General features: G+C 31.3%; 2 protein-coding genes across 2 annotated transcripts; one reads left to right on the top strand and one right to left on the bottom strand.

Moving 5' to 3' along the window:
• The first annotated feature begins 2,129 nt into the window (after nt 1-2,129).
• On the top strand, nt 2,130-2,681 carry LOC127798148 (oleosin L-like). The gene has a single exon (XM_052331495.1). The coding sequence runs from the start codon at nt 2,167-2,169 to the stop codon at nt 2,602-2,604; it is 438 nt and encodes a 145-aa protein (XP_052187455.1). The 5' UTR covers nt 2,130-2,166; the 3' UTR covers nt 2,605-2,681.
• Nucleotides 2,682-14,011: 11,330 nt separating this feature from the next.
• Nucleotides 14,012-14,987, bottom strand: LOC127796469 (ethylene-responsive transcription factor 2-like). The gene has a single exon (XM_052328622.1). It carries the CDS (start codon nt 14,873-14,875, stop codon nt 14,132-14,134), a length of 744 nt encoding a protein of 247 aa, XP_052184582.1. The 5' UTR covers nt 14,876-14,987; the 3' UTR covers nt 14,012-14,131.
• Between the last annotated feature and the right edge of the window lie 12,032 nt (nt 14,988-27,019).

Consider the following 27,019-nt stretch of genomic DNA (forward strand, 5'->3'; position numbering starts at 1 on the left):
GCTTGTTGGCCGAGGAAATCAAGTCGTGTAGCTTTCCCTTGAAAAACTTGTGCTCTATACATTCTTAATTATATGGTGATGATGCATGGAGTAGTGGTGGATATATAACCAACATTTGAGTCCTAGTGTGGAATGATTGAATATTGCTAGCCTAGACCTTATCAGATTGATTGGTAGACCTAGTGCTTTGATCGAGGTGGCTTTAAGTTTAATGGCCTAGAGATGGAGGATCAACACCATCTTGATATATAGCTAGCTGCAAGCTTAAAAATTATTTAAATATCTTGCGTTTTAATTATATAGATTTCATTTTTCATGATAACTATGTGGGGACGGCTAAAACAACTTCTTGGCATTTCCATATATATTAGGATATTTTGAAATTGATTTTTATAAATATATGATTTTCTTAATTTATGTAACTTTAAATTTCAAATTCATAAACTAAAAGAAAATAGTCAAATAAATACTGCCTTAACTTAAAAATAAAATAAAAATATATTATGGTGTAAATATATTTCAAATTATTTTTAGTAATTAAATTAATTAAACCTTCTCAAATTACATCATAAAAAATTGCAGTAAAATTTAGTCCAAATTAATGGCGGTTTGAAAAAATAGGACAAGAGTTTTCGTTTCAACTCCTTTAGACCCACGATTTTTGTCCGATTCTGCATTTTGATTTTCTAAGTGTTTTTGTTGTTTTGTTTAAGAATTAAATATATTAGTTTTCATATATAAATTTTTATATTATGTAAACTTGAAATAAATAAAAAATTATGTATACAATTCATTTGTAAATATCATCATCTAGTTAGCTATTTATTAAATATTATAATGAATTTAAATTTTAAAAAATGGGATTAACATTTATATTTTAAATAGGGGTTTTTCTCCACCTTTTCCTCATTTTTAAGTGCTCCTTTCTTCATTTATTCTCTCCTTCTCTTTCTTTTCGCCTCCTCTCTCTCTCCTCTTTTTTTTATAGAATAAAAAAATATATGTTTTAATCTTTTTATTTCTAATTACTAAACTTTAAGACATGTTCAAAATATATATTTGTAAAGAATTGATTATATATTCTAATATACAAAACTAAAAGATTATTAATATATTATTATTTATAAACCATTGAATATTAAAAAATAGATAGACTGGCCAAAGACCTTGAATTTTCTAAAATTAACTATATGATAATCCCTTAAAATGCCACAATTCAAGGGTATTGTGCCTAATTTAAGAGTGTGATGAATAATTTTAATTTTTTTTTATAATTTATGAAGGAATCTTAAAATTTAAGGAGTGTCTAAATTAAATAACCAAAGCTTTGGGTCCATTTGGTCAAAAAATTATGATTAAAGACTTGTCATTGTTCAACTAAAGAAGTTCAAGCAAGCGATGTTGAATTCATTGAAGAATTAAATACTTTTTCCCTAAGGACGATGTGTAAAATTATCTTTGTCTCATCTCTCTTATCTTATTGCAAACCGTTGTTGTTGTCAACGCCATCAATTGTTAGCGCCAACATTGTCGTGCTTTGAGAATAGAGAAAGGGAAAGGTTTAGTCACACAAATAGAGAATTTAACGAGAATTTTAAATAATTTTAAAATTATAATGATATTTATTTTATAAATACATAAATTTATACAAATTTTGTAAGATCAAAACATATAAACTCAATTTTCAAAGCGTTAATTATTAATAATACCACCTACATTTGGATTACTAAATCCTAAGAATGGCGTGGCGTTTGTAATCTACGTAATAAAATTAAGTTGATTTAAAAGAACACTAGATCGAACTTCATTAAAGAGTGGTGGTGCGGTGTAGGCAACCGCACCGGATCATCATCACCGTCATCGTCGTCATCTATGATCGCTCCCCCACTTTAGCTGAAACTGAAAGGCAAATAAGCTGGCCTGGCCTGGACACCTCCTCCGAATCCAACCATCAACGTGTCTCAAGCCCCTCCCTCCTCCCAGCATGCAACCCAATGCATGCCCACCGCTTCGCCACGCCTCTCCCTCTCTCCACCACGTGCCCCACCAACAGCCCCCCCCCTCCCTCTCTCTCTCTCTGTCTGTATATATATATATATATCTCCACCCACCCCCCACCGCCACCTCCATTCATTCATTCATTTCCACCAGCGTCATTCGCCTTCAATGGCCGAGCCCCACTACTACCAGCAGCTGCAGCACCTCCACGACCAGCCGCCTCCGCGGTCCCACCAGCTGGTGAAGGCAGCGACAGCCGTGACCGCCGGGGGATCCTTGCTGGTTCTGTCGGCGCTGACGCTGGCCGCCACGGTGATAGGGCTTACCCTGGTGACGCCCCTGCTGGTGATATTCAGCCCGGTGCTGGTACCCGCCGCCATCGCGGTGTGTCTGCTGGCGGGGGGGTTCGTGGCGTCGGGTGGGTTCGGGATGGCGGCGGTGGGCGTGCTGGCGTGGATCTACCGGTACGTGACGGGGCAGCAGCCGCTGGGGGCGGAGCAGCTGGAGCAGGCCAAGATGAAGCTCGCCGGCAAGGCCAGGGAGATGAAGGAAAAGGCGGAGCAGTACGCGCATCAGCAGCAGCACGGCGGCCAGACGGGTTCCTAGGTTTATTAATAAAAATTATATATATATTGTAATTAAATAAAAAAAATGGTCTATTATATTAGCTTAATTATTAATATTGTTCAATTTTATTTGTGTGTGTGTGTGTGTGTGTGTGTGTGTTTCCCTTGGTTTTGCGCCTTGCGGTGTCTGCAGTCAGTTTAGGGGGTGATGATGATTTCAGACTTGTTCGAGTGGATGCATGATTGTAATGTACTTTATTTAATTACTTTTTGTATTATATATCAGAGCCGTCTCTTAATTAATTTGCAATTACTTGTCTTAAATTTCATATCTATTGCTATATATATTCTAATGTATCCATGAATTGACTTTTCCGGATATGCCCAAATTTAAAACATGTAACATGGTATAATGATAAAGTACCTAGAGTTTTAAATGAAATGTTAGTATTGAGATATAATATTTAGTTCTGGATATATATAAATTATGTTCGTATTTAAATTTATATCTGGAAGTAGGAAAAGGTCATTCGCTCCTAAAAATTAGTTGGACAAAGTTCGGACATCTTAGATAAAAAAAAAAAAAACATGTTTCAAGAGTTTGTTTCTGCCAGCACAAAACCTGTCCTATATTTTGAACAGTGAATCATTGTATAAAGGTACTTTTTTTTGTAAAAGGGAGGCCAGTATATATATTTATGTGCGTGTGTGTGCGCCCGCCAAGGGGGAAGGCTTCATCAAGAAGAGTATGTTCCACTTCAATTAATGCTTTTGGGAAGGGCAGGCGGCACTGGGCATTGTGTGCATACCTACACTCCTGCTGCACGCACGACCCGGTGATTAAAGGCCGTGCTCTGTTGGGCCGGCCCAGAACTTGCACGCGTGGGCCTGGCCTTTTCTTGCAAAATACAGAGGGACAAGAATCAAAATGGGATAAATAATGTGTAGTCACTGGAAATATAAAAATGCAATGAGTTTACTGATTGCTATTAATGTTGTTGTGTTTGATATGATGATGATGATGATGATGATCCTTGCCATGATATTTATTAGTAAGGCTTCAAATATATTACAACTACTCAACAATGAAAAAATATGTAATATGCCGTTCAGTTTTTAAAATATAAAATATAAAAATTTAATATATCTTAATTATTAAAAATTATTATTTTAAATTTTTAATGTGATTGAGAGTAAACAGAAATGTTATCTGTATTAAGTAAAATGTCATGTCACACAAAAAAGTTATATTAGTAAGATACATTATATTAAATTTAATATATAAATATGATATTTAGTTTTTGACAATTAAAAAATTTAATATTTGATCATTGATATTGAAAAAAAGACTTAACTTTTATATAAAAAAAAACCTAAATTTGATAAAAAGATCTAAAATTTTTCATAAAAAAATATTTAAAAATATTCCCCCAAAAAATACCTAAATTTCATTAAAAAAAAAAGCCTAAAATTTTTGCAAAAAAAACCTAAAAATATTTTAAAAAAACCTAAATTTCATAAAAATATTCAAAAAAAATCAAAATTTCATATAAAAAACCTAAAAATTTCATAAAAAAAAAACCTAAATTTCATAAAAGATCTAAACTTTTCACAAAAAGACTTAAAATAATAAAAAAGATAAATTTTATAAAAAGACCTAAAAATTTCATAAAAATGTCTTTTTGAATATTTTTAGGTCTGTTTATGAAATTTAAATATTTTCAGGTCTTTTTTATGAATTCTTTAAGTCTTTTTATAAAATTAAAGTTTTTTTTTTAATATTTTTAGATCTTTTATGAAATTTAGATTGTTTTTCAATTTTTTTTTTCTATATCAGGGAGCAAATGTCATATTTTTTAATTATTAAAAAATTAAATATCATATTTATATATTAAATCTAATCTAATATGTTTTGTTGATATGATTTTTTTTATATAATGTGACATTTTACATGGCGTAAATAACTACTCCATTTATTCTTAATTATAGAAAAAAATTAAAATAATAATTTTTAATAGTTAAGATACCAAATCTTAACGTTTTATACTTTAAAGACTAAATATCATATTTTTTTAATTATTGAGGAGATGTCATATGTATTAAGCAAATTAATAAGCTTTGAGCTTCAACTAAGTAACTAGAGCAATAGTTATAAGGAGGATTAATCGTGGCTTTTTTAAGTTTTAAGACAATTATAAAAATTATTTTAAAATTTAAAAAAAAGGTAATATGTACTTTTGAAGTTTAACGTTGCATTGCGATTTCTAACCATGATTAAACATTAAAATATAAAAAAGCACACTCATACCCTAAAATTTGGGATAAAAACAAAGAATAGTCCTAATGTTTAAAAATTTGGATTAAGCTACTTGTACATAAGCTTTTACCGAAACTTTTACCGAAATAAATAATTTAATTTTTGATTTATTTTTTTTAACTTTTGTATCCCGCCTATTTTCTCTCTCTCTCTCTCTCCCCCACCTCGCCCCCCATTCGCACTGCTCTCTCTCTCTCACTCTGTCTCTTTCACCATCTCTCCCTCAAACCCACACGCTCTCTCCCTTAAACCCACCACAATTAAGAAAACTAGCCGTCGGCCCCTCTTGCTTGCCTGACCAGCGCCGTGAGCACTGTCGTCGGCCCCCCATACATGATCCATATAAACATCACAACAAATAGCCCCAAAACCCCACATCCAGTCCCGAAGATCAGCACAACCAGGACTCTCGATAGGCAGTTGCACCTCTTAGGCAGGGGCAGGGCCTTCATCTTCTCCGAGAAAGCCTTGGGATCCAGAGGCTGCGAATGCATCTAGTAGGGCACAACCCTAGGCTCAAAGCTCTATGAATCCACATTACAGCTCTGGGATGAATTCTCATTTGACGAGCTTAAGCCTATAAACACTTCCTCTTTCTTCTACATCCTAGACAAATCAATTGGGCAAGAAATCAAAGGATTGATTGGCTTCATTCCCCCTAATTTAGCTAGCCTAATCTCTAGCCGCTTCGTAATCGATCCAAGATTGCAATTTCTCACCATTATTCAGCACCAAATTGATAGAAAAAGCGTTGCCCACTTTAACCGAAACTACACTGTTAACATCAACTCCAACATGGTTGCCATTCACATCACCAAATTCATCATTCATAAATGTATCGAATTCAATAGCAAGAGTCCTAAATTTCTTCTCACTTAGCAGCCCAAAGGGGCCGCCGTTGAACACATCCAGAGGGAACCCAATGGGAACCAGAACAAAGGCTAAACTGTCTCCATTTTGAGGAGACATCGAAAACGTGAAATGGGTCGAAAAATACGCCGTTTTCCCAGGGTTTTCGTCCACCGCCTTGATGGGTTTCCTGTAAAAGACTAGCCCAGAACTGAAACTGGAAGACCCAGTAATTTCCACCTTGATGGGGCCGAACGATGCTGGTTCGAGAGGCGGTGTGGGGGCGGGCAACGGCGAGTGGGGTCGGACGGTGCGAGCAGCAAAGGGAGAGGCGAGGTGGACAGTGCTCGCGGCGGGGGAGAAGGGCGATGGCGGGAGGTGCTGGCTGCGGTGGGGGGGCGACGGTGGTGCTCACGGCGCTAGTCGAGCAAGCAAGGGGGGCCGACGACCAGTTCTCTTAGCTGAGGTGGATTTAAGGGAGAGAGCGTGTGGGTTTGAGGGAGAGATGGTGAAAGAGACAAAGTGAGAGAGAGAGAGAGCAGTGCGAATGGGTGGGAGGGGGGAGAGAAAATGGGCGGGATACAAAAGCTAAAAAAAATAAATCAAAAATTAAATTATTTATTTCAGTAAGAGTTTCTATAAAAGTTATGTTCAAGTAGCTTAATCCTAAAAATTTACATCTACCCATATTTTACATAACATGTTGCAAAAACCACCTAATGTTAAATCATCATTGTTAAACTTTCTTAGGTTTCTAATATAACCTTTTTATTTCTCTCGACTCTCTCACTTTTCACGCCAAACAATTGAGAAAATTGTTCCTCATTCTTTGTCAATGCCCCTAATAATTTTTTGGCAAATATTATTTCTTTTATCATAATCAAATGCTCTATCTCTATTAAGCCAACCTCCAAATTAACACCTCAATAGGTTTCTTTTCTAGAAATCAAACCCCATAATGCAATTGGGTTTCTCCATTCTGTGAGGAAAGATGGAGAAAAAAGAGGACAAAGAAGATTCCTACAACTATATATGACATCATCGATTGGTTTCTCTTTTTCTCATTTGGTTTTTAACTTTTCCTCCAACATTTGAATAAAGGGAGAGTAGAGTAAAAATAGAGTTTGAATAAAAGGAAACGAACTTAAAGCTGAGTTTTTTTTTTTTTTTTTAAATTTTGAATAGTATTTGTGGAATAACCAAAATTTGACAGAAGTTCAATCCTAGTAACAAGTTGGATTTGCTTATATAAAATATTGAATAAATAAGATTTCAAGTGGAGATTTATTTGATGGCAATTGAAAGTTGCAAATTATCTAATTTTGTAACAAATTTTAAATAAAGATAAGATTTAGTATGATGGTAAAATAAGTTTACTTTAAGTTGAAGGTATAATGGGTTTGAAACTTACTAATACAATTATTTTTTATTCTTAAAATTATTGAAGGGCATGTTTTAGATTGTCAACCTTTTACAAGATTCAAAAATAGTAACACCAAATGTCCGGCCTGTTTGTTTATATAATTAATAATAATAGAATAGATAGGTATTAAATGAATAAGATTTCAATATGAGAGGATTTATTTCAAGATAATTGGTGCTCGAAGGTCATTTAGTTTTGTATACGAAATTTAAATAAAAATTAATATTTAGTGTAATGGTAAAGTAGATGTATTTTAAATTAAATTAGAGAAGTTATGGGTTTGAAATTTGTTGATCCAAAATTACTTTTGGTTTTTAGAATGATTGAATGGTATTTTTGCAATTATCGGAGTTTGGCAACACTTCAAAAATGATAACTTGTGTTTGCGAACACAATACTAGAGGGATGACCCATTATAAAAAAATAAAAATAAAAATAAACACCCATGGTTGAGAAAATCCAAAAATCAAATCCAACCTAGCTAGACAGACCCATTAATGACTGCCAGACCAATTAATATCAAACGTCCGCTACCATAGGCATGTTTGTTGCAGTTTAAAAGTGATAACTTTTAGGTTCTAACTTCAAAAAAATTGGGATGTAGTGTTTATTTTAGCTTATAGAATTCTAACTTATATCTTCTACTAGATTTTAGAAGTGGTAGAAGCTGATTTTTTCAAAACTGTGATACCCCAGCTTTTACAACTTCTGCTTAAATAATTATATTTTTATGACAATTTTGTCCTTATTTTTAACAAAGAATTACCCTTTTGTCTATGCAATCATGGGTTTTTCTTTTCCACTGTCATCTCCATTTTCAGATCTCTTCATCTCTCTCGTCATCTTTCTCTCTTTCTATACTTTAATTAATTTTTTTATAACACTTGAAACTTATACATATACACTAATTAATTTTTAAATTTTCATTCTATAACTACTAAGGGTATTATGGATAATTATACAAAAATAAGTTATTTTACAGTTTATGTTATCAAATACCACAACTATTTAACTACAACTTCTAATAAGTTGCAGCAAACATGTTCACAACTTATTCTAAGTTTTAGAAGATACAATCTAAGAAACTAGAATCTATAATTTTTTTAATTAAACTGTAACAAACGGGGCCATGTCGCCTTCTATGATGGCATCCAACATCAATCACTCAATTTTTCCCAATTCTATCTCTCTATGTCTCTTGGACCCGGCCGGGGATTGGGTTCTTGATGGAGTTGCAGAGAATGCCTCGTCGACGGCAATGGTTGCAAGCACTGTTACCCCATTGTTGGCTCCTTTTAGAAATTTCTAAAATTTAAATATATTTTTTCTATTAGGAAAAACATACCTAGCACGCTGTCTTTGAAACTATATGAATTTCTTAAACTATAAATAAATATATTTTTCACATAGCAACAATAAAAATCCAAAGTGACAGCAATAACAACAACTATTCGTGAGACAACATTTGTTATCAATCTCCCCTCCTTATAGAGACATCCCAACCCACAATAAACCTTTGCTAGCATATGGGTTTATTTCTTCAAATACCCTATGGATTACTAAGCAATTGGTGATCACTGATTTTTTTTTTTTTTTTAAATCAAATAGAGGAGTGATAGAAAAATAAAATAGAAGAGAAAATATGGTAAAATTGTCATTTACTTCTATCTAATGGGAGGGGAGTTATTGTTATTTTTAAAATATAAGGATAATTCTTGTAATAATATCAAATCTCAAGTCAATTATTATAATTTTCTTTAATTATTATTGAAAAGATAAAAATAATATGATAACGACTATGACTACATAGACACTAGAGAGGTTAGCATTCCAAGGGCTATGAGAGCTAAACTTACTCTTCGATATTTTGGTCGAGTCACAAACAATGAAACCAAAGCACGTAAGTTAGGACCTTGATTTGTGATATACAAATACCTTTGACGTGATGTCTTAAAAAAGAAAAAATAAAAATAGAGAGATAAGGACTAAAAAGCTAAGAATAAAATTTGTGAGAGAGAAGATATATAGATCTGAAAGAGAAAAGTCGAGGGATAAACAATCCCCTTACATTTTATACTCAGTCCATAATTGAACTATTGGTTTTGGACCATTGTGCTTGGGAAAGGCTGCAATCTAGGCTATAGACATGTTGCTGGCCCGTTCAAGGGTCTGAGGATTTTATTTAATTGTATTTATACTAATATATGATTTGTGATATTACAAGATATTTAAAACTGATAATCATAAAAAGAACACAATAAATTTATAATGATTCGGCATGTACTATGCCTACACCCATCTCAATAAATTATTAAAACTGTTGAGGTTTTCATCAAGTTCACCTCATAAACTTATTTACAATCTCTTAATTTTGATCAAACTCTAGAAAAATAATACAACAAAAAATAGTTCTTACAATAATTACACACTTTAGACTATATATGGCAATGAATACTATAAGTAAAGCAACAACTTTAAATAAAATACTTTATAGTGGAATGTTCATAAGGCCTTGAATGATCAAGTTTTAATGAGTCTTTTTAATGTCTTGGTTCTATTGAAGGCATTAGTTGCCAAATCCATAATGTTTAGGGGCTCAAGTTAGCTAAACTAAACATTATCTGTAAAACTTAACTCTCATTTTTAAAATGTTGAGTAGGCTCAACTAAGTCGAGAAGAACCTCGGTTGTTGATTCCAAAACTCAATTAAATCTAGATTAATCAAACTAAGAGTTAGATTATAGGGTTAATTATCATTTCCAATGTTCAACAAAACCTCAAGTGAGCCAATCTAAATCTTGACTCTAACCTCAATTGTCATTTCTAGTAAACAATAAAATCTCCACTCAATCAAATTAAATCTTAATGAAACCTATTTTATTTTGTTCAATTGATTTGAATCTTTGCTCTAGACTTATAAATTTTAACTGTTAAGTATTAAGTTAATAAAATAAGTGTTATTTGAGTGTTTAACTTTTGTTAATTCTCAAAACATTTATTTAAGTATTGATTACTTAACACCTATTAAATCTTAACCCTAGAGCCATCTTCTTAATGCAACCAACACTATAGGAAAATTTAAATTTAGTGACAAGAATATACTTGTCACAAATTAGTGACGAATTTAGTGACAGACACCCATCACTAAAAAAATTTAAGATTAATTTTATATAAAATTTAAGATTTAGTAACGGGTCCCGTCACTAAATTCGCTGTTTAGTGACGGGGTTGTTAGCCACATCACAAATTTATTAATGGGGTTGACATCCCCATCACTAAATTCATTGTTTAGTTATGGGCGTTGTTTAGTGACGGGGCTCTCAGTTCCATCACTAAATAACGACTTTAAAATTCTGTCATCCCTTTCTTCTCCCCACGCTATTTTTTTTTTCTCATCTCTTTTTGCAATTTCTCTCTTCTCCCCCATCTCCCTCTGCAATTTCCTTCTTCTCCCCCATCTCTCTCCGCGCTGTTTTCTTCGTCCGCTACTGCCTTTCGCCGGTGCTGCCTCTGTGCCACTACTATCGCTTTTTTAATCTTTTGGAGATAATTTAATTTAAGGTTAATTTTATTATTCAGTTAATAGTTATTTTATGTTAGTTTAATTTTAATTATTCTGTGTTGTTTAGTTATTTTGTGTTATTCTGTGTTGTTAGTTTAGTTTAGTTTAATTATTTAAAGTTAGTTATTTTTTGTTTGTTTAATTTTAGTTATTTTGTGTTATTCTGTATTGTTAGTTTAGTTTAGTTTAAAATTAACATTAAAAAGAAAATATTAAAAATTTGAAATTAAAAACTTTTATTGTTTTAAATAAAAAATAAAAATAAAATTTATTAATATAATTACATAACAAAAATAGAATACATTTATACTATGACTACTAAATAACAATCAAAATAACTATTTGTTACAATACAAAATTATTTGTTATTTAGTATTGTTTTAAATTATTTGTTACAATATTACAATACAAAATTATTTGTTATTTAGTATTGTTTTAAATTATTTGTTACAATATTACAATACAAAATTATTTGTTATTTAGTATTGTTTTAAATTATTTGTTACAATACAAAATTATTTGTTATTTAGTATTGTTTTAAATTATTTGTTAGTTTAGTTTGTTATTTAGTAGTCATAGTATAAATGTATTCTATTTTGTTATGTAATTATATTAATAAATCTTATTTTTATTTTTTATTTAAAACAGTAAAAGTTTTTAATTTCAAATTTTTAATATTTTCTTTTTAATGTTAATTTTAAATTTTTATTTATTATATATAATTTAAAATTTTAAAAACGTTTCTTGTTATTTATTAAATTTTTATTTTTTATTTTAAAATTAATTTTAAAATATTATTTTTTTTAATTTTTTGAAAGGGTCTATGACGGGATCACAAATTTGTGACGGGATATCTTTCCGTCATAGATCTGTGATGGGATTGAAAAATTATTCACTAAAAAATTTAGTAACACAATTTTTATTTTTAGTAATGAATTTTTCTGTCACTAAAATTAATTTTTCTAGTGCAAATATCATGTCGAGTAACTAACTCATTTTGCGTCTCTAGATCTACTCATTTTGCATCTTTTGTGCTATTTTAGTTACATAATATAAGATTGCAAAGATACAACCTTTTGATGTTTAAGATTTTTGGCAATTCCTAAATTCTACTTTTCTTGTTTGGTTGTATAAAATCTGACCATTGCAATTCTATAATTGAGTTTTCTTTATTATGTTAAAAAATATAAGTAAATTGTATTTAAATCTTATGGGGTTTGGGTCATTTGTACGAAGACTCTTGTAGTTTCGAAATATAATATATCTCTAGGAGTTCTTATTCTTTACTTTTTGTACAAACACCCTCTTTGTTAATTTAAAAATATATCTATATGACATGTCTGAACAAAAAAATTAAGTCACAAGGATTTCTAAAAGCATTTTTAAACCACAAGAATTTAAAAATATCTCTAGGTGAGGCTTTTGAGTAAAAAAAAAATAACTCATAAGAATCTTCAGAAATATATTTGTTCCCAACTCTAAATAGTTACCCTTTAATCACTTTTATTTTAAGTATAATTTAAAACAAATGATACATAAACATGAATCATATATATATATATATATATTGATGGGTAAATTACACCCAGAACTCATATATAATTTGAGTCATTTTTATGTAATTCTTTTGTGATTTTTTTTAATATTTAAAGTCATTGTAGTTGCTATTTTTTAAACACCTTAGTTAATTGCCCAAATCAATTGTTTTTAAAATTAATTTTAATTATAAAAGGTTAAGTGATTCATAATTAAAGGTCCAAAATATCAGAAGTAAAGATATAGACCGAGAGGAGGTTTTTGAATTTGACTTAACCAAGGAGAGTCTTTAAAGAAAAAAATATAAAAAAATTAAATATTAAAAATAAATTATAGAATTTTGTAACAATAACCCAAATCATAATAATAGTTCATTTTGCAAGTATTTATTCCTTAAATTATATATAAACTATTTTACCCATTTATCTCAAATTTAAATAAAAAATTATACATAAATACAACTGTTTCTAGTTTAACGCAAGCAATGATTTTGTTTATTATTATTATTATTAATATGAACAATATAAAGCAGAAGCACCAAGAAAAAGTCTGCTTGCCATCTCAGTCTATTGCCATATGATATGTTTTGAGTTGGAAATTTTGCAGCGTGGAAAGGGAAGAAATATATGGAATTGCTTCCATGGAAGAGGTTTTTTTTTTTTTTCATATATAGTTTTCACACTTCAATATCATCCGTCAATCATAGATAGATGTCGTCCTTTGTTGTCAAATATATTGACCATACAGGAAGGGTATAAAACAAAATATTATTTATATATATATATATATTCAATTTAATTATGAGCCTAGCTCCCAGTTTATATAAAATTGAATAAATATGGTATGTATTTTCCATGTAATAAATAAATAATATATTGTAAACATTAATTGAAAATATGTGTGAACTATATCATTCTAAGCTTGTTATTCCGTTCACATTATAATGACGTTTTGTCATTTGCTTTTGAGCCAATCCAAGAAAGTCAACATTGAAAATATATAGACGTCAAGCCTTACTACATAATTAAATTCATCAAATATCCTTAAACTTAATTGACTAAGAAAAAAAAAACACACACACACACACAAGTGCTAATTTACAAACTATAATAAGAACACGATTTCATAATAATAATAATAATAATAATAATAATGGGGGTGGGTGGGTGAGTCATCACTTACAAATATATATTATTATTATTTCAAACGCTTGCAAATAAACACAGCAACAACATGTTTATTTTGAGCACAAATACAATAGGTATAAATATGATTTGTCTTTTTGTAAATAAATAAAATTGCCCATCCATCCATCCATCCATCCTAGATGCCATTTTTTATTCTATAAATATTTTTGAAATTCTTTATAACTTCTTATATTTATTATCTATTTAATTTAAACTAATCACAATTCACAAGACTTGTTTTCCCCATTATATTATATTATAAAAATAATAATAATAATTGAGATATATAATACAATATTCCTTTTGCTCGATCTGACCTTATTATTATTTGTTTCCTCAAGAAAGAATCTAACTTAATTCGATCCAATTTCATACCAATCCACCCCCAACCAGGCCCAGTATATTAAATAATAATCAGTACCATCACCTCATGCCACGTGTATAATCTGTTTCAGATGCGTCTTGCTTGCGTCGTATCTTAAAAAAGATGATTTGGGAATAACGAGAATGATGGGATGTTGGGCATTTCAAGCTTCTTATCTTATATATATATATATATATATATACAAAAAATACAATAAAATCAGTTCAATCATCTTTCTTTTTCAATTTTGCGTCCAGTTGAAGCTTAAGAGATATATTGACAAACTAAACAGGGCCTATAGATCTCTGCCCTCCCCAGACAGCTCAAATCTAAAAAGTCACCAATAGCTGCTCGCCAACTGGCAACTGTCCTTTCTGAAACTCATTGGACCGACTCTCCATTACGAACTCGGCTTGCCCAGCCGCCAACGCTTTCTTCCTCCTCTTCGGCGAGCCACTATCCGAAGCCGACGACGACCCCGATACAGTTGGCTCCGGCGATCTCCTCTTCGCCGTTATCCTCACCGGCTCCGGCTCGTCCAAGCCGATCCGGTGAGGAAAATTAAGCAATGCCCTCGAGCCACGCATCCTGTACGCCGCCCTGTCGTAAGCCAGCGCCGCTTCCTCGGCCGTCTCATACGTCCCCAGCCAGACCCTCGCGCCGTTCTTCGCAGGGTCCCTTATCTCCGCCGCGAACTTCCCCCACGGCCGCTGTCTCACTCCCCTGTAGTGCCTCCCCTTCGGCGGCGCCACCGCCGGCTCCTCCTTCACCGGCGGCACCATCATTTGAGGCACAGCAGCGGCGGCAGAAGTCGTAGCCGGCTCCAGCTCATCTGTCGGCTCGGGCTTAACGTCCGTCGGCGTTAAATTAAACGGCGTCCAGCCAACGGTAACGGCGTCTCGCAAAAGCCCGTATATGACCATATCTTCAGAGTCGTCAACCTTCAACGGTAAGTCTCCCCACGTCTCTGTCAGGCACCGGAAGAGGCCGCTGAAGCTTGAGCTCCGGCGATACGCCGGCCACTCGCCGCTACAGGTCGCCGGAAAACTCATAGACACGGTCTCTCCTTCCATATCAATAAGATTTTTGTGAGTTCTAGCTATGAGGTGGGTTTTTCAGTTTGATTCGGATGAGAGAGAGAGAGAGAGAGAGTCGAATTTGGGATAGGATAATTTGGATCGGAATTTATATCGGTGGAAAAGGAAGGAGATTCATGAACCTGTGGGCGTAAGTAAGAATTCCGATTTCTTTTTCTTTTTCTTTTTTAAAAATATCCAGCGGCTTCTTTGAAATTTCTGGGTTGGCAAGTGGGCAAGTGGAGTGATGTTTAATCAAATAAATAAATGATCAGAGTCACGTGGAGAAATTGACATTTTAAATTGGTGGGATGCTGGCGTCATGTTTTGACGATATCAATTATCCATGCCACGTGGAGCAGACCTCCCTGGCATCCTCCTCGTTGCTTCCTAACTGCTCTGCTCTCTGTGTGATCGCCCATCCAAGCCAAACCAAATTGCAGGAATAATTATTATTATTTTTTTAAATCTGTAATTTACCCTGTTTTAAAATCTTCAGAGACATTTTTATCCGGATTACAGCAAGAACATAGGTCGTAGTTACATTAAATTAAATTAATCAAGCGGGGCCACATGTTATAAATATATATATATATATATATTAAAAAATTCCTGCAACACAGGCAAGCAATGTATAGGGATGCTTATTGTTGTCGTTTTCTTAGTAGAAAATTCACACTTTATTCGGAGATAAAGAATGGGAGGGGGAATTAGTATATGTATCCATTATTAATATATAATCATTTGATGCTTATCTTTAGCAAGCTTAGCTTGGTGGGTTGGTGGGTTGTTCATCCCCACCACTTTGTGTGTCAAACCTTTATATATACGGGGTGCTTGGATTTGCATATATCAATGCTCACGGTTGCTATATATACTGTTCATATGACTCTTGAATTGCTAAAATTATTATCATCAAAATCTCGATTCTAACTCTTACAATTTTTCGTATAAAAAATCTTTAAACAATTCAATACTTATATAAAATTTAAATTATAGTAAAATCGGATTGAATCCCAATTCAACTCAATAAAATTAGTAAAATCTCAAGTTAGATAACAATTTTACCAATTTTAGCTTTTATGTATAGAGATAAAAAAAAATTATATCTCTAAATGAAATTTTTTCTAATATCTAACTAACATAATATTAATTCTTATTCAATGGATGCCCTCTGCCTCTCAAACCCTTATCTCTCTCAAACATTTTTGTCATAACTTTCCATCGTTCCCCCTTGTCTCATGGTTGCTTAGTGTCATGTTGATTCACAACTTCGATTGCTCGATGTTGTTGTCAATTCACAAACACAAATTGCCATTTGAGTCGCCATCGATTCACAAATACAAATTGACATTCCCGTGCTCGCCTACTGAGTGCCGTCCTTTTCGTGTAACAAAAATCTACTCACAACTCCAATTGCTTGATCCCATTGTCAATTAAACTTAAACGGATATACAATTTTGTCTGTTTCTTCTTTTGTAATTTCTTTGTTTGTTTCTTCTTTTGTAATTTCTTAGTCTAATTTGGTGATTCTTGTCTGCACATCTTCTTGTAACACAAATCTATTCGCAGCTCCAATTGCTCAACCCCACTGTCAATTCAACTTAAAAGGGTATACAATTTCGTCTATTTCTTCTTTTGCAATTTCTTTTTTTATTTCTTCTTTTATAATTTCTTGGTCTAATTTGGTGATTCTTATATGTCACATCTCTATTTGTTTCTTCACCATCTACCAACATTAATTTAATTATTGTTGGTTTTCTTAATTTAAAAGTGAATTATTATTAGTTTCCTTAAATAATTCCAATGTGTGTTGTTTTGATTCATATTATATAATGACTCATATAACTTATGAAAATTTACATTATATGAATTAATATTCAAAATTCTCATTATGGATGGATGAATGATTATAAATGGATTTAATATTTAAAAATTTCACATGATTTGATACTTTTAAAATTGATAGATGAAGTTATTTTAAAATAGGTAACATGTATTTCATTCATAATAAAGAATAAACTTATATTTATATAGATTAAAATATATTTTTAATTATTTCAAAATTTTCACAATTTTACTATCCAAGTTTACGATTTGATTTTAAAGACCTTCATTCGCCAGTTAAAATTATGATTTTAACAATCTTGACTAAAACAAAAAGAAAATATGCTATGGACTTCAAATGGGATTGGAAAATATGCATTTTCCACCATCATCAATTTTATACCTTATTAAAACTTTATTAATAGAATTATTGATCTTTAAAACTTAAATTCATGTGGACCTTGTAGTGTAGAATCAAGCAAATATTAGAGTGCGTTTGATTACAAGTATGAAATTTACATGAAAAAAATATTTTTTAGGTAATTGAATTACCTAAAATTAAATTTCAAAAAAATGTCAATTGAAGGTGTTTGATTGACTTAATTTTTTATTTAGAAATTGTTATATTTTTTTAACTTTTGATATTTGATTGCTATTATTTTTTATGAAAATAATTACATACACACATGCAAATAATCAATAAATACACAAATTAATAATTAATTATATAAAATAATTAAATATACGCATATGCACAAAAGAAATCAAATATACATACACAAAATATTCAAAAAATAAATCAAATATATATACACACCCAGCAAAAGGATGAAGGAGCCATCGTCACTGTCGCTATTGCCATTCACCTCTCGGTCGCTCGTTGTCTCTCACTCACTCACCCTCTCTCTCGTTCACTTTGTTGTTGCCTCTCCCTCTCTATCACTGCAGATCTACTTCCATCTCTTGGGGGAAGTCGAAAATCAAAACAAGAGGATGAAGGAGCAATCAAGAGTAAGAGTGCAATTGCCTAGAAAATGAATTCTCCCTCCCAACCTATTGGGAATTTCTTTTCTAGCAAAAGTGAAAAAAGAGTATCACGTGATCACAACTTAAAAAATATTTTTCATGAAAAATTTTGTCAATCAAACACCTCAAAAGATGGAATTTGAGTGAAAATTGATCATTTTTTCATAGAAAATATGTCCGGTCAAAAAGGCCTTTAATAAATTGGAAATTGAAACAAGAATAGCATATGTAATACCATACAAATAAAATTTCTCTTCCTTTCTACCTTTAATTAAGAGACATTCCACTACAAGAAAAATGAAAATTAACGACGAAATTTAGTGACGGAATTATTTCATTGCTAATTAGTGATGGATAGCGACGAAAATTTCGTCGCTAATTTTTTTTTTATATTTTTTAAATTTAGCCATGGAAACCTCGTCACTAAATTTAGTGACAGAATTTTCGTCGCTAAAAAAAAAATTAATTAAAATTTAGCGATGGGTTCAACCCTATCGCTAAAAAATAAAAAAATTAAATAAAAGAATTAAAATTTAGCCACGGGTATCAATCCGTCGCTATATCCGTCGCTAAAAAATAAAAAAAATTAAATAAAATAATTCAAATTTAGCAATGGGTCCCGTCGCTAAAAAATAAAAAAAAATTAAATAAAATATTTCAAATTTAGCGACAGGCAAAATCCCGTCGCTAAAAAATAAAAAAATTAATTAATTAAAATTTAGCCATCGAAAATATCCTGTAGCTAAAAAAAAAAAAAAAAATTAGCGACGAGACCAACCCGTCGCTAAAAATAAAAAAAATTAAAAGAATTAAAATTTAGCTACGAGGCCAATCCCGTCGCTAAAAAATAAATAAAAAAATCAAAATATAGCTAAAAAATAAAAAAAATAAGTAAAAATTAAAAATTTTACATTTAAACATATCATAATAATTTTTACTAACATTAATATTAGTAAAAATTAAATTAATAATTTTTAAAAATATTATAAATTAAAATTAAAATAAAAACATAATTTTTCAATGCTAATATAATAATTAATAAAGTTTTATTTGAATTAATAACAAAATAAATTTAAAATTAATATAAATCCCTTTACTAACATTAATATTAAAATTAATATTATTAAATAAGTTTAAGAAATTTTGGTGTATAAATATAATTTTAAAGTATTTGGAAAAGAATATTATAAATATATTTTATGTATAACAATAAACAAGAAGACTTCTGGATCAGCTGGCTCGTGCGCGAAACTTGGTCATAAGAGGTTGGGGGTTCGAATCCGGTAGAAAACTTGAGAATAATAGCTGAGGAAGTAATATCCAGCGTTGCCACGTGGCCAGCAAAGGCGCAGCCACGTGGCGCATTGAGGGAAGTCGGGGCCTGGCGTGTGTTGAAATTTGAATTTTGGAGTTGAATTTAACGATGAGGTCAGCCCCGTTGCTAAAAAATAAAAAAAATTAAATAAAATAATTCAAATTTAGCGACGGGTACAACCCTAGTCGCTGATTCCGTCATTAAAAAATACTCGTCGCTAAATTTCAGCGATGCCATTTTTAGCAACGGAAAGTTACCCATCATTAAAAAATTTAGCGATAGAATGTTTTGTCACTAAATCCGTCGCTAATCAATCTGGTTTTGTTCCATAAAAATAAAAGTGATAATGTGATTGAGACGGAAAAAAAGTGATAATATCATTCTACATTCTACTTTAGGGGGTTGTGCATAAAATCATTGGTTTAAGTTTAGAAACAACTCTTTTCGGTTGTGTTTTTTTAAACAAAATATATAAAAAGTATTTTTGAAATTCGATGGGTTCAAACAATAGAATGGATAAGAAATGGGGTTTGGCTTAGCTTAACTTTTGATCAGACAAAACTTGATTATAAGCTGTTAAAGAGTGTCTTATATTTTTGTCTATTAGGAAAATTATAAAGAGTTATTTAACTTATAAACTATTATACCAACTTATTTAATTATCAAAGAGAGGGAACAACAATAAAGGGCATGAGAACGGTGAGAGGACTGAGCAATTGAATCGATGGCGACACAAACACCTAGCAATTGACTACGAGAGGGAACGACAACAATCGACTCAATTGACATAATTTAGATAAGAAATTAGGGTTAAAGCATGAATAAGGAGAATAAAAATTAGAGAGGATCAAAGAATTGAGAGAAATATATATTTGTTGATTAAGGACGAAATTGCTTTTGGATTCAACCAGCTTGGGTCACCGAAAATATATTTCCAATAGCTTATGTTAATTACGAAATGCTCCTGAAATATTTTTGAAATTATAGAAACATCTCAAAAAAGTTTTTGACCATTTTTAATGTTTTCAAAATGGGAAACGTCTCCAAGATGTCAAAACAACGTATTCGAACCATTTATGTGCATCATTCATTAGATCTAATGCAAAGGAGTGGAAGGAGTTATGCAAGGTTGGTGGATGAAAGATTAGAAATAATGATATTATGAGTAGTAGTTACCTCTATAACTCTAAAATTAAAAGTAAAAAGAAGAAAAAATCAAAAGGAAGATCGATCCAAGCTCCTCCTACTGTGAGCAATAATCTTCTTTTCATTTATTTATCTATTCTCACGTTGCAAAAGCTTTCTGTCTCTTATATATGATAAGGCTCACACAGATTTTTAGATGGGAAATGACACTCAAAGCTAGATATGGCTTTGCAGATCAATCGGTAGAGGCTTGGCCCTACCATGAGCTGAGGTGATGCTACGCTAGAAGTTCAAATATGAGTTAGCTCCACACATGGCCTACATTTGGGGAGGATTTGGGTCCGAGATGGGTAAGGGACATGTATATGGAGTTTTTTAACTTGTCTCTAACTAGTTTATATATTTTTAAATAATTTTCATTTTATTCTATGTTAAAAAAAATATTTTTTTCTTTCTAAATAAATAGTTTTTGTTTAAAAAAATAATTTTTTTAGTGTTTAAATTTACTTATTTTTGATATTTTTATTTTTATTTTTAACTGTTTCACACTCTATCTCTCGAGAAACAACATTTTTTGACCTAGCCCCTATCTCACTGGGGCATGGGGCAAGGGCGATGCTTCTCAATCCCAGCCCTCATGTAATTAAATTCAAAAACTTTTATTAAAAATATATCTACACAATTTAAAAATATATTTATATAATTATTTTTCAAGTATAGAAACTATATTATTCATTTATAATTGTATTTAAAATCAAACTCCAAATAGAGTAAATAAGTACAAGTACAAGTACAACACAACATCTATTAAATTATATTCCTGAATTCAAATCAAGTACAATATATCATTCACAAAACATCTAATTGCAAAGGGTATTTTGGGATTCATCTATCAACATAACATTCATCAATTATCTTGATCAACGTAACATAAGTTTTAGTTTTTAAGTAAAATGGCAAAGGATATTTTGAGATTCACTTTATTGAAAAAAATTTATAACCTAAAAATGATATATTCACTTAATTAATAGAATAAATAATATATATATATATGTACTAACTGTATGGGGGTGGGAGAAGAATGCTAAATACTATTATCAACCTGACCCCAACTAAAAATAATTGAAGAATACCCAAACTTAGAAAGATCGTCTTTGTGTGGCCTCGGGTGTTTATACTCTCAATTACATCAAGAAGGTAAATCGCAGATTGAGCCTTTGACTCTTGCGTAGGGCGATGATCGAACTTATAACTCATCGAATTAACACTAATATATTACTCATTCGACCGCTGAAGGTATACCCTAGGGGTAAAAATACCCAAATTTAAACTTGACTGACTTGCCCCAACTAGGATGTGCTAGGTGGGTATTCATAGATTCAGCTAATTTTGCCAACTCCAAAGATAGGTATGGGATCCTTTAACCCATTCTTGAGCTGCATATATTTTTTTAAATAATTTTTGTTTTATCTATATACATAAAAAAATTGTTTATTTTTCTATCTAGACATAAGGTTTTTGTTTCGAAAAATTATTTGTTAAGGTTTAAATTTACTTCTTTTTATTGTCAAATTTGATCCTATGATACTAATATTGTTAGAGACAACACCAATCAAGAAGTATGCCAAGCCCACTCGAGGTTTGAATTGGATATACTAGTGATAAGTCTTACAACTAAATAAAAAGAGTGAGACTGCCTACTTGATGCCTAAGTGATTAAGTCAAGATTGAAGAAAGGGCAGAGAGGGAAGAGAAGAGAGGAGAAAGAGAGCAAAATAAAGAACAGGAGAGGGAGAGAGATGAATTCAAGGTCATCGAATTAGGGAATTTTCAGATCAAAGGATTTGAGTTGTCCTTTGCTAGTGCCATTGATGAGAGTTTGACATTCAAATGTTGTTGTCTCATAGGTATGTGTGAGCCACCCATAATCTACATGGTCTTTTGTATATTGCGATGACCATGTTGCAGGGTTGAATCCCTTTATGTTAATTGTCCTAGCTAGGTAACTCACTTAAAAAGAGGGGTGTCCACTAGTTTTCAAACATCATAGTGCCAATTATTGATGGGCTTTTTTTTTTTATAGTCAATGAGGTTTGCAAAGTTGATTGGCTATGATATCTGGCAGCTAGCATGCTCTCCCTTGAAGCGGATAAGGCGTGTTGAGATCCACAACGATTTTTCCTGATAAGCTCTTCTAACGTTATCATGTTAAATCCAATTTTATATTTAAGCTCATAATATACATATTTTTTAGTATTATGTTACATATATATATTTACAGTGAATCTCGTTATTTGTTTTATTATTCTTTCTTATAATGTTTACACTGGCTCTAAATACAGAAACTCAAAAAATACTATAAAAGGCCTCATAATTGAAAGTAACAATCTATGGGTAGCTAGCCCAAGGGAAAGGGCATTGAGGAATTAATAAATATAATAATACATCCAAATGCGATAGAATCATGAAATGGATGTATCCAATCCTATGGAAGTGCAACTGGGTGCCTGATTAGGCCTAGATTCAAGGCTGGATTTCCAGTTATGAATGTCCACGTATATATATGTCAACACCCAAGAATTAATTAATGGAAGCTTTGGCCATGCCAACAACACTTGGAAAGCTTCGAAAAAAATATCATCTCTGCCTCTGGTTTTAATTTCTGTGTACCCATGAATCCAGCGGTCCTGGTGGAGCCATTCCATTATACATATGGTTGTTGAATTCTTGTCCTCCAAGACCAAGTGGTCAAGTGGATATATATGTTAACATTTGCCAATTAAGCATATATTCTCAATGACAAGGAATATAAAAATAATATTTTTGATTATCTAAGTTCCATTGATCCAGGTCGGAGTGACGCATGGAAATTTTTAACTTATTTATTTATATATATATATATTTTTAATTAAAAGGTATTTGCCAATTTTTAGTTTAATGCCATTTTGGTCAGCATTTATTTACTTTACAAAATCGATAAATTTTACACAACATCTCATAGATTTGGTTAAAAGATCAATGAAACTTAGACCTGTCACGCTTTTAAAATCATTCCCTCCGCTTCTCTCCCCTCCCTTCCTCTCCCATCTCCACGTTATTTCTTTCTTTTTTTATCTTTAGGGGTGAATTTTGACAATATATATAAGTCCCTGTCTCTCTCTCCCCATGTCATCATTGACCACGGGCAGAGGCGCGGCTTTTGATAAACCCTTTGAATTGCTCTCAAGATGGTGATATTTTGACAGCCAAAATATCGCGCAATTATGGCTTCGGTAATCTCTCGGTAACAATATATTCGGGCGGTGTAGAACGACTCATATATATGTAAAATCAATGACCAAATAAGTACATTGTTCCTATTGTACGGACGGATTTGGAGAGGGCAGACATAGGCTTTAGCCCTTCCCAGCCTTAGCCCCTGGATCCGCCCCTGTCGTCGACCATCTTTTTTTATCTTTATTGATGAATTTTATTGATAAATCTCCACCTTGTTGAAACAAACAAGCAGTTAAATAAATAATTTTTAATAGATTTGATGAAAACTTCTCACGAGGTTGACGAGAGGGAGGGAAACCCTCAAACTTTCTTATAATTTAAAGAATTTTTAATAAAATATGTGTGCTGTCGATTTGAATGAATTTATCTATATTCAACTTTCGTCTAAACTCTAAACCATATATTTCATTTATATGTCCACTCTTTGACTACTAGCTAGAGTTCTATGCATTTCAATTCAGCAAGAGGATAAAATTTAATTTTTTAATTTTTTTTACTCATATCGTATATATGGTTGAATATACGTGTTGGTCAAAGAATATATAATGTGAAAACATAAAAAAGTATTAAAAAAAAAACGTGTGCTTTCATTTCTGCGTATAGTTCCTTTATAAACCATTATTTTAGTAAAATCACAAATGAATCACGTCATTCGCGAGAACCTCAGTATTCAACTATACAAATGCTTGTTCGTGTTTATTCATTAAAATAATTAAATCGAATTTGAACCTAATTTTAAAACTCAATTTATAAACAAACCGACCTTGATCTCACTAAAACTCGCCAACATATTCAATTAGAAATTTGGAAACATACTCAATTAGAAATTCAAGAATAACTAATAAACAGTCTTATTCATAAATATATTATTTAATATAAGATTATCAAAATTTAAATTATGGTAAATAATATTACATTTATTGTAATTTAAAATTATTATTAGTTAATTATCATGTTGGTCTTATATTTATTAATTATAAAATTTAATTTAAAATTATTATTTATTAATTATTCGTATATCAAATTTTTAAAAATATTTCTAATAAATTTGAGCCTGAGCCCAAAATCGAGCTTGGGCCATACAAAGGCTCACCAACGGGTTTGTTGATTCAAGCTTGAGTTGAGTTCAAGTTTAGAAGTTGGCTTATGAGCCAAGTATAAGCTTAGCAAATATTGACTCAACTCAATTCGATTAAAATTATAGGTTTCAAAGTTAATTTTATATTTATAAGAAATAAATATACAATAAAAATAAATTTTTTCCTAAGAGAATAGCTTGTGATGTTGAAATATAAAAAATGTTAGACTAGATTTGGTGGAGAAGAGGCTCAATGATTACTCGTGTGAGGAATCATAAAAAAAAAAAAAAAAAAAAAATTCATCATTCACAAAAAATCACTTTGGATTGTGCCGTGGAAGGCTTTCAATATATTAAATCAAGGGTAAATTTTCATATATTTTTGAAATTACATAAAATTATACTGGTCGTCTTTATTTATACTTTATTTATAGTTAATTGATGATACAAATTGACCATTTTAACCCTAATTTAAAAAAAGTCTATCTTCATTTCTCCCTTTCACAGAAATCTCGACTTTACATGGTATTTTCTCTTTTCTTATGTTGACGAATCATACTAAATATACATCATTTTTTATATATCTTGGGTTACATAAGGGATATTATGACCAAAATACCCTGCGTCTCTCCATACACCTCACGCGTTTCTATGCTCCTCATGAGAGATATTTTTATCATTGGTACACCTTTGTACAACCCAAGATGTACACAAATGTATACCAATAACATTATTATTCTATATTGACAATGGTCTCTTTCCTTCACTCTACATCTTTCTCACATGCATCCACATCTTTCAGCGATTGTGAAACCCTATACCAAGATTGATGGCAATTCCAACGAAAAGTTTCTCTCTATTTTTGTTTTTCTTGTTGGCAATTTCTCAATCGCCCATTTTGGAAATCTAGGGGTTCAACCAAATTTTTGGGTTCATTTTTTGGATTTAATAAACCTAGAACTTTTCTCCAAATATTCCCCCCCCCCTCTCTCTATATATGTGTGTGTGTTGATTGGGGTTTTGGAGAGAAAAAAAACCATTATTTCTAAAATAGATGGGTTTGGGGCAAACCTAAGGGAGAGGGGAGGGGGGGCGCACGTGCTGCAGCCGATACTAGCCTCAACCCTCCCCTAGATTTATCATGTGGATATGAATTATTTGAATGAGGGGGGGGAGGGGATTTGAAATGACCTATAGATTTGGAGGTCAACTCTCCCCCATATTTGTCCCTGGATCCGCCCCTATTTATTAAAAACTACAGGTGTTCATGGTGCGATTTGAACGGTTTAAACTATTTTCAACACACCAAACCGCACGATTTAGTTTGGTCCGCAAAAATTGCACCAGACCGCATCGCAATTTGCAGTGCAGTTTCCTCAGTCTGATGCAATATTGGTAGAGCAACAAGCATATATCTAAAACCAAGACATACCGGTTGCTCCGCGTCACAAACAAAGCAAATAATGAATAACCTGAAACATCAATTCCAAATTCACATGTTTACAAACAAAGCAAATAACAAATACATTACACTGATCTTACATTAATCTTTCAACTAGAAAGTCCAGAAAACAGGAAGAACAAATCTAGAATTTACTACGAGAATGTCTGAGGTTTTTTTGCTTTAAGAGAAAAGATTTGTTGAGGTCTTTGAGTATTAATTTTTTTTATAAAAAAAAATATATTTTTTACACAAATATTTCATCATTTTATTAAAAAAAAGAAAAAAAAGTTAAAATTCAATCGACTACAAAATATAATAATCTCTTAACGATAATAAATTTTTAATTAAAATATAATGTCTCGGAAATAAAAAAGAAAAAACCAAATAACTTACTACAATAAACAAAGAAAAACAAAACTAATTTTTCTTAAAACTCTAAACGTGTCAGTGCAACGGTGAAAAATTAAAAAATTGTGAAGGGAATTAAAAAAATTATAATATTTTATATTTAATTTTTAATAAAATATTTATTATTAAAAAAATAAAATATATATTACAAATTTTTAAAATTTGGGACCTTCCAATTTTTGAGGCCTTATGTCATGACATATATGACTTTATGGTTGGTCTGGCCCTACTTTTAAATTATGATATATCTTATAACTTTAAAATACCTTTAATCTTAAGTTTCACAAAATTGTTATTTTAAGTGATTATACCAAGAGAGTCACTTGTTGCCTAATTAGTTTACCATCTTTATTCTTCACCCATAAATTAATATTCACTTGTTATCTATCATTCAACTTTCTACTTACTCTCAAATTGATATTTTTACATCAAATAATATATTTAACTTTTATTTGTAAAATTTTAAAAACTGACAACACTATCAAATAACATGTTAATGAAAACTAAAATTTAACCAATTTCTCAAACTAATTCTAAAATAACTTCTAATAAAAGATACAAAAACCACGACAAACCATACAAATAACATCTAATTAAAAAGTTTATATCATTAAACACTAA

Source organism: Diospyros lotus, chromosome 3 (genome assembly GCF_014633365.1).
Source record: "Diospyros lotus cultivar Yz01 chromosome 3, ASM1463336v1, whole genome shotgun sequence".
Taxonomy (NCBI): domain Eukaryota; kingdom Viridiplantae; phylum Streptophyta; class Magnoliopsida; order Ericales; family Ebenaceae; genus Diospyros; species Diospyros lotus.

Excerpts from the sequence above, each read along its gene's own strand:
- LOC127798148 (XM_052331495.1), top strand. The coding sequence starts at position 2,167 with ATGGCCGAGCCCCACTACTACCAGCAGCTGCAGCACCTCCACGACCAG.
- LOC127796469 (XM_052328622.1), bottom strand. The coding sequence starts at position 14,875 with ATGGAAGGAGAGACCGTGTCTATGAGTTTTCCGGCGACCTGTAGCGGC.